This window comes from Psammomys obesus, unplaced genomic scaffold, assembly GCF_907164565.1.
Source record: "Psammomys obesus unplaced genomic scaffold, mPsaObe1.curated_primary_1811, whole genome shotgun sequence".
Classification (NCBI taxonomy): domain Eukaryota; kingdom Metazoa; phylum Chordata; class Mammalia; order Rodentia; family Muridae; genus Psammomys; species Psammomys obesus.
In genome coordinates, this window is record NW_026585609.1 from 3,601,642 (window position 1) to 3,614,330 (window position 12,689).

At 43.2% G+C, this 12,689-nt stretch overlaps 1 protein-coding gene and 1 long non-coding RNA gene across 2 annotated transcripts in view; one reads left to right on the top strand and one right to left on the bottom strand.

Moving 5' to 3' along the window:
- Slc15a5 (solute carrier family 15 member 5) overlaps window positions 1–12,689 on the top strand; it is a 109,702-nt gene that overhangs the window by 1,046 nt on the left and 95,967 nt on the right. The window contains exon 2 of the mRNA XM_055611171.1: window positions 5,721–5,943. Within this exon, the coding sequence (XP_055467146.1) occupies window positions 5,721–5,943 (223 nt within the window). The remainder of the gene's footprint in view (window positions 1–5,720; window positions 5,944–12,689) is intronic.
- On the bottom strand, window positions 8,005–10,138 carry LOC129680230 (uncharacterized). Its single transcript, XR_008720659.1, has 3 exons — window positions 9,921–10,138; window positions 9,336–9,530; window positions 8,005–8,122 (listed from the first exon to the last, which is right to left on the bottom strand). It is a non-coding gene; the product is annotated as an uncharacterized LOC129680230 (long non-coding RNA).

Sequence of the window (12,689 nt, forward strand, 5' to 3'; positions counted from 1 at the left end):
TGTGTGTGTGTGTGTGTGTGTGTGTGTGTGTGTGTGTGTGTGTGTGTCTGCACAGAACTTAGGTCAGAGGACAACTTTTGAGAATAGTTTTTTCCTTTTTTAATTGTTATTTTTCCTTCACAATTTATTCATTATATATTCCAATTGAAGCCCCCTCCCTCAACTCCCCCACACTCCCTCCCTCATCCCCTTCCCCTAGTCCACTGAAAGGGGGAGTTCTCCCATTGCCATCTGCCCATAGTTTGTTAAGTCTCATCAGGGCTGCCTGGATCCTCTTCCTCAGTGGCCTGGCAAAGCTGAATCATCAGGGCCAAGTGATCAGAGAGCAGTCAACTGAGTTCATGACAGAGGCAGCTCCTGATCCCCTCCCTCAGGGATCCACAAGGAGACTGAGCTGCCGGTCTGCCACATCTGAGCAGGGGGTCTAGGTCCTCTCCGTGCATGGTCCTCTATTGGTGCATCAGTCTCTGAAGAACCCCCTGGGCTCAGATCTTTTAGTTTTGTTGGTGTCCTTGTGTGGATCCTGTCTTCTCCATGTCCCTCTAATCCCACCCCTCTCTTCTTCCATAAGACTCCCTGTGCTCTGCCCAATGTTTGGTCCTGAGCCTCAGCATCTGCTTTGATCCCCTGTTTTTACCTTCCACCTTGTTTAAAGCAGAGTATCTCTTGTTTCTGCTAGAGAGACATGTATTCCAGAGTAGCTGGCCTGTGAACTTCCAGCCAGTTTTCTACCTCTGGCTCCTATCTTAACATAGGAGTGCGGGGATTAAAGATGGGTGCTATTACATCCAGCAGTTTACATGGCTTCAGGATTGGCAGGTTGCATGGGTACTATTTGTACCCACCGGCCTGTCTTCCTGGCTTTGGTCCACAACTTTACACTGAATCATTTAGTCATTCTTCCTAGACAAGCAGCTGCCAAAGACAGGATGGAAATAACAGCTGTGAAACGGTTTACCTCAAACAGCACACATAGCCAGCAAGTCTCAGCATGATGGTTTAAGCAAGAGTAAAGTGCAAGACATGACACCCTGGCAACCATTTCAGAAAGGCATCAATGGGATGAAAGACCTGTGTTGACCTCCAAGGTCCTGAGCTGAAGAACACGGGCAGGCAGTGAGCTGCCGCTGATAGTGTGCAGGGCAGTTAATGTGGAAATTGGCTGTGGCTGGTGAGAAAGACGTGGCAGAGAGCAGATGCTTGCAAGCCCTGGGTTTCACAAAGGAGGAAACCGTCATTCAGGAAATTGATACGAGTGAGACTTAGACTTGTGATCATGACTACTCAAACTCTGTGAAGTAAAGACCAAGTCTGGGTGACAAATTCCTTCAAGCTTCGGAAAATGTCTCTTGCCATCCACGCAAAGTGTGGTTCTGAGGTGTGAGAAGCAAGCAAAGGCAATACAATGGATTCCTTCTGACCTTGACCTTCAAGTGTAGGGAGAGGGAAACTCCCTGTCAGTGGTAAGTTAGTAGGAGAAGAGAAGACCTGGAGGAGGCTACTGTGGCAGCCAGCCCTGCTCCTGTGTGTCAGGGAACATTCTGATAAGGAGATAGCTAAGGCATGATGGGGAAGATGAATTCTCCGTGACTGGACGGCATGCCGCACTACATTTTTTTCAGTCACCTTCCTGTTTAATGTTGTTATTTCTAGTCTGAACTCCTGCATAAGTCACCATGCTAGGGCAAAAAGGGGAGGTCTTAACTTTGGAATTTTCCAATCAGAAAGAACTAGCTTATCTCCCGATGTGCTCTGTTGGTTTTCTTCTGTCTCTCTATGTCTCTGTCTTCCCCTCTCTCTATGTGTATCTCTTTGTATGTGTCTGTCTGTCTCTCTATGTCTGTCTGTCTGTCTCTCTTCCTCTCTTTGTCATATTGAGTATTGAAGCCAGGATTCACACATGCTAGGCAAGCCCTCCACCATGGAGATATATCCTCCTCCCTTTCTATCTTTTTATTTTGAGACAGGGTCTTTCTAATTTTCTCAGACTGTCTTAGAAAACATTGTATAACCCTATGAGGACTTGAAATTACAGTCATCCTGAGCCTCCCAAGATGAGTTCTAAGCCTGTGGCACTGCTCTTGGCTTCGTTTTCTTACTCTAAGTCATGCCCTAAATTTTCCACTCACAACTGCCATGGTATTGCAACCTGTTATACTAAATATTAGAGATTCTAGCCAAATTATGACTTCTATCTGAGGAATATTAATTTAGATTTTTAAAAATTCAGGATACTTCTTGACCATGGCCTATCTACTAGGCTACCAGCAATCTGTCCAATTCCAGCCCACATACCATTTTACTAATACGGCTTCCTGAAAAAGAATGAATTCATACTGCTTCATGTTGTGTTAACATTGCTTCTATTATCTAAATATTAAGCTTCAAGTTTAACCTATAAGAACCTTTATAATTTATATAAAATGTAATCCTCTGGAAGGGTCTATGCTCGCCTTCAATGACATTGAAATCCTTGCTATATCTTTACTTTTCCTTCTTCCATTCATTTTCCACTCTGCCTGAAAGAGTTAACTTCCCCAAATTTTTACTCTGTACCTGAGATTTTGAAAACTCCTGCTGTTTCGTCAAGACCCACATTCACGGTTAGTGTCTCTGTGTTTAGCCATGCTGCTGCCAAATATGCTTGAGTTCATGGGCTGCGGAGGTAGTCAGCTCAGTTCGTAAGTCACGCTTGCCATGCAAGCAAGAAAACCTGACTGCATTCCCAAAACCAGTGTCCACATACGTGATATGGTGGTACTCAATCTCAGCTCCACACTGGGAGTCGAAGACAGCCTGCCTGCTATTGTAAGGGGCTTTTCCTAGGAAAAGGTAACACACACACACACACACACACACACACACACACACACACACACACACCCCTATCTATTCACCCCAGATAGAGAACCTATGGCAAGCCAAGGTAATAACTCCATAAAAATTCAATTTGGTTCACCAGCTAGTTTTCATTGGGGTTACCAACAGGAACGTGGGAGAGGAGTTGAGCCGCCACCACCACCACAATGCCTACTTTGTGGTGTCTTGAAATCCACATTACTAGAGTACTTTACGTGTCTTTCACACAGCTTCAGGGGCAGAGACCCCCTCCTCTGCATCTCTGGTGGTCAGCCTCCTCCCCCAACAGTTGTTCGCTGCCTTGGTGATCCTGAGCACGGGACTTGGTGAATCTTCCAGATTTCCTCTTTCTCTTGACATGTGAATTAACCTCCTGGGTCTCCTGACCATCCCTGTCTCTAGTGGAACCCACTACACATTAGTAGTCTCCTGGGCAAGCACAAGGTTGCTGAGAGACCCCATTTCCAAATCCAAAGTGGGAGGCTCTTAGAGATAAGACTCCCAAGATCTCCTGTCTTCCACACACATTTACACACGTGTCAGAACACATACATGCGCGAAACCTACCTGATTGCACATACCCTTCTACCATGCAACTGTCCTCTGTATGTCTACCTTTCCTGACATACCTACAACTCCTGAATTGCTCCCCATGATTTCACAAAAGATATGACAGTGTTTGTTTCCACAGGGCTTACAGATGCAAGCAGACAATGTATGCAGGGCACAATAGCACACATCAAAAAGAGAAATTCTTATCAAATGTATTGCAGATTTGTATTTTTGTCACTTCAATTTTACTGAAGATAGAAATGAAGTCTTGATCTAAAGACATGGCAGTGTTGTGACATTTTCCCAAATGGTGGAAGTAAGCCATCTTTGTGACTTACGAGGGTTATCACATGATCTAGAAGTAGATTGTCCTTAAATAGCTGGTGAGTACATGGACTAACTGAACATGCTATTAGATAATTCTTGGTACTGCTGATCCTCACATCACACTTCTGGGGAAGAAAATTGAAAAGAGAAACACGTTGTTTCACATCTGGCTGACCTTGAAAGAAAACTTCAAAACTCAATAACTTAAAGGGTCCATTCTCAAGGTAAATCAGGCCACTGCTGAATGACAATCAAATTGTGTATTTCCTTTACGTGGTAAAGCCACCAAGCACAGAAGATGTTAAATTCTGTACCCAATTCCCATGTCTGTAGAACTTAATGTCGAGTTGAGGAACTAACTACCCATAACCACTTTATAAAAAGTCATATCAAAAACAGTAATGTCAGAGTAATTGAACAGTACAAAAGTAATGGAATGGACACAACATTAATAGAGTTAGGACATAGTTCAGTGACAGAGTGCATGCCTAAAATATGAGGGTCTGCAGTCCAGCCCTAGTGCCACAGGAAGTGAGGGAAGGAGGATGGGAAGGGGGAGAGAGTGTGGGGATCAGGAACTGGAGAAAGGGGGTGAGTGGCCACGGAGCCCACACAGAATTTCAGGAATCAGGTTCTTGGAGACCAGATTCAAGGTGCAGATCTGACTTTATTGTTCAGAGTAAAGGCCTTTAAACAACTGAAAGGCCAGTCAGACCACCCATGCTAGCCTCAAGCACCAGCAACAATCAATCAGGTTGTTGCAACTATAAGGACATGTGGGGAATGTGGGGGGCAGGGGGGAACATCACCCTAGGAGACTTCCATAAAGAAGGGGAAGCAGTCACTGCCCTAGCCTCAGATCCATTTTGAGACTCCACTAGTGTGTTAGGAGTCCCTAGAAGATCAACACTGTGTATAGTGGATCAGGACCTTTCAAGGAACCATAGGAGTGGCCAACACTTCACACACCATTCCCTATGGGCCTCCGCAAGGCTTATCTAGACATCCTCCACAAGGGAGGGAGGAAAGAAGGAAGGGAGGAGAGGGCAGGGCAGGACAGAAGGGGGTCCTACCAACTGACAGCCCAAAGTTAGTTTCAAGGGGAAGCAATGGAGCATAAGAAAAATGCTTGGCAAGGAATAGGCAGGCGACTTAGCAAATGACAGGGCTGCACAGTAATTTCCACTTGATGAGTAGAGTCATCAAGGACCCCAAGGTAAAAGTGGGATGGGGGTTCAAGCTGCCCATGTCATTCTGTACCCTACCTCTTAATGACTGGTCTGCAAGACCCAGGAAACACCCCTGTCCCTGAGGTCTCTCACCTCTCTGCATGTGCCAGGAAGACTCGCGAAACTGTGTGAGAAATCAGAGAGCAAGGACATATATGGCCAAAGGACAACCTTAAACTCTTGAACTTTCCACCTGTCCCTCCCCAAAGCTAGGAATACAAGCATGTTCTGCCACAGGGAATGTCTTAAATTTTTCACGTGATATGATTCTGAATTATTATGTTAAAAATTAACATCATTTGCTTATACATTCTTAGAGAAAAGATGGTTTTAAGCTGGAAGGAGGAAAAACAGAACCTAGAATTAGTTAAAACATACATTAAAGATAATTCTAATATAATTTCTTTATATATGAGTCAATTATAAATGAATCAAAATTTATAAGTTTTATAATTTTTTATTTAATTTTCAATTAGGTGTGTGGGAGTGTGGGGTATGTGCATGGGAGTAAAGCCCCAAAGGCCAAAAGAGGGCATCCAACATCCGCACCGCAGGACTGAACTGGGGTCCTCTCACAAGAGCAGTGCAGGCTCTTTGCCTCTGAGCCCTCTCTGGAATCGCAGGGATCAGCATAAGTATGCTAGACACTCATACAAACCAAGAACCTTCCAGAAGCTGGCGTTTGTTTATGACCTGCTCCAGGGAGTCTGCACGTCTGTGCTATGTGCCTTCTCCTTTTCTCTCCACCGACAGGCACTGCTTTGCTCTCTGTGCTTGCTTTTCCCTTGGAGGATTTCTATGGAGACGCTTACCCCGTGATCAGCAACACACCGGTGGAGGAGCGGACTGGGCTGTTTCACACCGCACTGTTGACCCTCTGCCTGGGCACAGGAGGAATAAGAGCCGTCATTTGTCCATGGGAGGCAGGCGGCCTTCAGGAGCAGGAATCAACAAAGCTGATGTCCTTTTTTGACTGGTAAGTGGCCCTGTTAGGAAACAGAACACAGTTACAGCATTCTTTACTTATTTAACAGGTTCTCCCATGGTCTGGCCTTTGTCATTAGTTAGGCCAGGTGACAGTAAGTGACAATGGGCCAGTCAATAATCATGGTCAAGGTTGGAGACACGGCTCAGAAGTTTAGAACACTAGCTGTTCTTTCAGAAGACTGCAGTTTAGTTCCTAGATTCCAAGTTGAGTGGTTCACAGCTGCCTGGAACTCTAGCTCCAGGAGATCCATTGCCCTCTGCTGGCCTCTGCCGGTCCACACATGTATGAGCACATACAGGTATAGACACACACACTCACACACACACACACACACACACACACACACACAAACTCATAAGTATAAGATTAAAAAAAATCATGATCAGATATAAAGCAGAATAAGCAACTTTTCAAGAAAAACCGACTAATTTGTCCTCCAGCTAAGAAGATGTTCAGTGGTTTGTCACAATGAAAAGAGTATGGCCTCTGGCCAAACAGGCCCGGTGGAGGTCTCATGTGTCCTTACCACAAGCGCCTAACCTTCATCAAGCCATTTTCCCTCTAGTTTATTCGTGTCTGCAGATAGCGTGAGTACTTCCTCAGATATGACTACTGAAGACAGAGAGAGCTCAGTGCATAGCGGCAGGTGCTCAGAAAACAAAACAAACAGGCAAAAATAAAACAACAACACAGTAGCTGTGGTAGTTATGTCAACATTGTAACAGATGAGCCCTTCCCAGGCTGGTGAGTTCACAGGCCAGTGTAAAGAGGAGATGACAATTTAAAAAAAAAGTGTTTCAGAACCTGTTGGATATCTGCCAGGATCCTTCTTTCTCATCCACATCACTCCAACACCTGAGGTGTTCAAATTTCACGAAAACCAAAATATCTTTTTCTGATGCCTTGCTGGGTGGCCTGGGGATAAGGAGGGACATGCAGGCAGGTGTGTGTATGTGCAGGCGTGTGCATACATGTGCTCCTCCAGGGGCCAGAGGTTCATCTCTGGTGTCGTTCCTCGGGAGCTACCAAGTTTTTTGAGAAAGGGTCTCTCATTGACCTCAGGAGCTTTCCAAATATCCAAATTTGGATGGTCAGTGAGTTCCGGGGACCTACCAGTCTCTGTCTTCCTGGAGCTGGGAAGACAAGTGTGCATTGCCACACCTGGCTTTTTACGTGGGTGCTGGGGATTGAACTCAGGTCCTCATGATAGCACAGCAAGGGCTTTACCTACTGAGCCCTCTTCCCTGGGCTGTATGTGTTTAAAGGAACTAGTGTGTATATTGTGAAACAGAAATTCAAGAAAACAGTTGTCATTTGGAAGTTAAGGAAGGCTCATTGTTCATAGCTTTAGTATGGAACTTCTCTTGGGGTCTCACTACCAATTAGTGGGTATAAAACAGCTATGAGCCACCATTAAGATCTACATGATAGTCATTTTTACCCCTTTCACCTAGAGTATAGATTAGTTAGTGCTTTGTAAAGTGCCATTTAGATCTAAAATGCCTCCCCAAAGGCCCATGTATTGAAGGTTTGGTCCCTGACCTATGATGCTATAAAGAGGTTGGAGAACATTTACAGAATACAGCATCATTTAAAAAAAAGTTAGGGTTTTGAAGAAGATAATAGAATCCTGGTCCTTTCCTATTGTTCTTCTTGCTTCTTGGCAAAGAGCTGGTGAGCAGCTCTGTTTGATCATTTGGTTCTAGCCAAAGCCTTAAGGTACTATCTCACCATAGTCTCTGTATCAGTGGCTCAGCCCACCAAGGACTCACCACAAACTAGGGAGCTATAAAAGCATGTCTGTGTGTATGATGTGTGTGTTTGTACTTGCATGTGTGTGTGTGTTTACATACGTAAATGTGTGTGTATGTTTGTGCGTATGTGTTTGCATGTGTTTAAGTAGGCTCCCAGCATTAATGAGAATTGCTAGCTCTCCATCACTGTTATCTGTGCATAAATCAAGGCATATAGCATTTTTGTGACCAGACAAAAATTTTGAAAAAAACTTAATCTTAAAACCATCAAATGAGGGGCTGGAGAGATGGCTCAGTGGATTAAAAATACTTGCTGCTATTGCTGAGGACCGAGGTTCAGTCATTACTGGCTCCCACATATGGCGAAAAACATCTACAACTCCAGTTCAGGGCATCTGACATCCTCTTCAGGACTAGGGAGGAACCAGGCAGGAACATGGTTTGAATGCATACATGGAGGCAAAGCACTCACATACATTTAAAAAAACTGCATTAAAGAAAATGTCTAGAGTCAATGTTATCTATGTGTATGCAGCTATCCTAGTGAATTCTTCTTCCTCCTCAGCCTTCCTCTCTCTCTTTCTCCTCTCTCATATTAATATTACAAAACACTCAAGCCTATTTTGGATTAAGTCTTAATGTCAGGGAAGGATGCAGTTTATCAAAGGGAGATGGGATGCTAGCTTCCTCATAGCAAATTCTGCCTCCTTGACCTGCCCAAAGGAGAAAGAAATCCTTTTTCATTCTACTCGGAGGTTTTAATCCTTAATTAGCAACATCATTTTGATTAAATAAGGCTCTGGAGGATTAAGACTGGAGAGCAATCAGTTGTTCTGAAAGATAGCTCCAGAGACTTTATTGTACTGTGGTTTTAGTCATTCGGAGTTGTATTTAATCAAAATGACATTTCTCGGTGTTGGTTACAAAAGGGACATTATATGAATGAATGACTTCCTTTGGGAACCAGAGGGGACTCCCAGTGGGTTTGTGCTTTGGGGATTTGGGTAGGAGGACAGAGAATGAGACACAACGAATTTGGGGAGCTGGGAGGAGCCAGGACAGATTCAGGAACAACCTATTTAGCAAGTACTTCTTATTATTTTCTAATTTCATTAAAAATCTCCAATGAGAATAATCACGTGGTGTGTTTGAAACCTGAAGATACGAGTGTCTGGAAAAGCAGATGACCCACAATGTTATTGTTAGATGTGATTAAACACTGGGTGTTAGGCTCACTTTAGGCTGGATTGCATTGTTCAGGTTTGCTTGCTTTCTTGGTATAAACACTAAACCACAGAACAAATTTATCAGCATTTACTTAGTAAAGTTTGTACAAAAAAAAAAAAATTGACATGAATGAAAAATCTGTTCTAGAACATTCTGAGTAAGTTGGTGGCAAGATGGACCGGGACTACACTGGTACAATCCTGTACTGGTCAGCCTTGGGAGGGCTGTGACTTCCAGCAAGATCGCAGAGATTTGGGGTTCCCAGTCACAGTGTGGGAGTACCGCAGAGGGATGTGCTGTTGCTTAAGCACAGGGTATCCTAACAGACCACTGGCGTTTGAATTATAACGGCTGCTATTATTCTTGAACATTGAGCAAGTTACAGATAAAAATCCTTACCTTTTTGCGAGGAAAGAAACCCCGTTTAACAGGCAGCCATCTTTAAAATGGGCTGTCTGCTAACTCAACTGTTTTCTCAAAGTCCAAAAAAAAATCCCCTAATGGGCTGAGGTCATAGTTCACCGACAGAATGGTTGCCCGGCGTTCAGAAAGCTCCAGGTCCAATTACCAGCGCCACAAAAGAGAAAGAAAATCCTAGAAGTTGCAAGCACGGGAAATGTTACTGATTTCAGCAGCACTTTTCAAACGACAACACACCCCTTAAATCTCTCACAACTCAAGTCTGCATTAAGTCCTGCTTTCGGCACAGATGTCAGATGTTCATAGCTGTGAGACCTTTAATGAGAGGTGTCGTTGCCTCTATACCACCCAAAGCTTCCCAGCAATCCTGTGAAGCAGTATAGACTGCAAGTTTTAGGAACTGCAAACATCGATTCTGAGTAAGGTTGCCAAATGGAGTGGAGAAACCCGTTCCTAGCCAACAGTGCCATCTGGAACAGCGTCTTCCGCTACTGTGTACCTCACGGGAAGTGTAAAGCGAAAGCTCTCTGAAATCGAGCTCTGCCAACATCCTGGTGTACGTACCCAGATCGGAACCCATCTCTTTCAGGGATTTCCAGGTTCTTAGGCGTGCAGTTATGAGCCGCCACACTGGAGATAATGAAAATGAGTGCACCTGAGCAGATTCTTTTCTAGAAGCCAAAAGATGGTGGAAAATTAAATATCTTCATGGCCATAATTTTAAAGCCTGCCGCCATCAGCTTCAAATTGCTCCTCACATTTTTTCTACTTGCTTTACCTGATAATTTACATTCTATCTCTATTTCACAGCGTGCTGCTCAGGTATCCCTACAGTGAATTGGGCAGAATTGAAGTCCCAAGTAAATCATTGACTAGGTTCTTAGTAGGGACAAAGATGAATTTATTCCACCCCCCAGATTTTAGGTATGTGTACTTAAATTGGCTTCTATGATGCCTGTTCCAGATAGAAAATGCTCTGAGTTGAACATGTACTCACATGTAGAATCTTTATTTTAGGGAAGCACTAGAGTTAAAAGATATTTATTCCACCATCTAATTCAGAAGCTGAACCCTGAAAACAAAGAATTTCAACTCTAGATGCACACAAAAGCCTTGGAAGCATTCTTCTAAAATATACCAATTCCTGGACCTCAGGGGTCTTGGTGACATTGGTTTGACCTAGGACACAAGGAAGGGAAATTGTTTTCTGTATTTTCAAGCTGACAGAATAGGGTTGAAAACCATTGTTCTCCAATAGTGTGACTTGACTTTAATATTCTACAAAAAGCAGGTAGGATGCTTGTGAAGTAGATGTCCAGGTGTTGAGGCATTCTTTAGCTACATGACATGTTAGAGACCACCTTGGGCATAGAGAGATCTTGTCTCAAAGGAACCAATAAATCAAAACCAAAAAGCAAGTTTTATCTATATTGCTTTGGGGAACTCTGTACATTTTGTGGCAGAGAAAATGATTATTTACAAGTGAATTATTACAAATGAGTTACATATCAGTGTATTATATCTATTATATATAATATATGTAGAAAGGAGGAGAAAGAATGATCAGGAGACCAAGCACTGTCTTGGCTACATATCAAGCGTGAGGTGATTCTGAGGTACACTTGCAATCCTCCACCATATCTTAAAGACAGTAATTCTCAAACATGACCCCAAACATCACACATTAGAGATTCTGGAAACGAGTGTTCACTATTGGGAAAAGAAGGTAGAAACAAGGAAAAAGGGGAGCGTGAACAGAGAGCAGCATCAGAGATCTGGGGAAAGAGGGGAAGCTGCTGTTAATCAATTAAAACTACGACTTCACCTTGACCCTTGGTGTTGACTCGTCAAGACTAATAATCATTTGTCAGCACCTCTGCTGGGGAAAACAAATCCATGTAACAAAGAAGAACTGTAATGTTTCTATTTGTTCCTTGCCTCTCCAAATACACGCTTGTTAGAATATTTCCATAGACACATAGTTATTCTAGAACAGTGCCACTCACTGTGACGTCAGCGTCCTTGTCATGTTTCAGTGTTTCAGTGGCCCTTTTAAATGCCTCTGCCCCACTCAACAGCCACAAATCTGCTGCAGCACCTTTACATCTTTCAGGACAGAATAAAATGTTCTCTCTTGGGTCCTTATGTTGCCCAGTCACATTAGGAAGACTGGAAACCTCCAGAAAGTTTGCCTTCCCTCCTTCATATCTAGTCACGATTGGAAATAATCTAATCATTTCTGTAAAAAAATCATTCCACATAAATTTGTCCACCTGAGAAATAGCAAAGTAGTGATGTGACTGTCATGTTACCACTAAATAACTTCAGCAAATGTTTAAAAAGATGCCAAAACGACAGCTGAGATTTGTGATGAGAATTCCCGAGGGTCATGACATTTTGTTGTGGTTGTTGTTTTGTTTTGTTCTGTCTTTTGTTGTTGTTTTTTAAATCGCCTGCATGATTCCAGTTATTTGTTTCATGCCCATACTTAAAAGCAGACTAAAGAATTGTGCTCCTACTGCCGCCTTCAATTTCCCTTAATCACTTGCATTTGTTTTGCTTTAGTGTTTTGCTCTCTGACTTTCAGTGTGAGGGGTGTTTTATACATTCAATTTACCGGTGAACTCTGAGATGAAAGGAGTCTTAATAGTAAGCTCCCAGGCTGTGGATTTTTCTTTTATTTATTTATTTATTGCAGATGATACATACATAATTCCACCCTTAATTATCTGTGGCTCACCCTGTCCATAGAACAGCAAAGACTAATATGGAGTGTGTCTGTGCTAAGTAATTCTTTCAGAAAACTACACAATCAAATAGGTGAGATGGCATTTGTTAAACTGCAGTTAGTGCTTTATGTGAAGTCTCCTCCTGTACACAGATAATCCGGCACTGCTTTCCCAAGATTTACATCCCGGGGTATCCTTTTCTCATCTTTCTTGACCCAGTGTTTATCACCTTGTGGTACACTGAAGGGTCACTGAGAGTCTTCTTGTATCTTTTCAATAGTGTTGCTTATCCTTGAGAGGGGAAGCAATTCTAAAGAGTAAAAAGTAACAGAGCATTGCTTTGGCTCTCACCTCTCAGGTGCTACAGCCACAGTTCAATAGGACAGTTTGCCACAGCAGGGAAGCTTAGCCCAAGGCTGAGTCTAGGGACTCTACCTGATTGTCCTAGAAAATTCTACCTTGGTAACCTCACCTGCATTACGACAAGTTCTTGTACATGAGTTACATTAACTCAATTTCTTAACCACCGTTCCCTTGCCAATCATTAGGAGTCTTTAATGGCCTATGTTTTTCTTATGTCACATCTTTAGTCAATTTGTTCTGT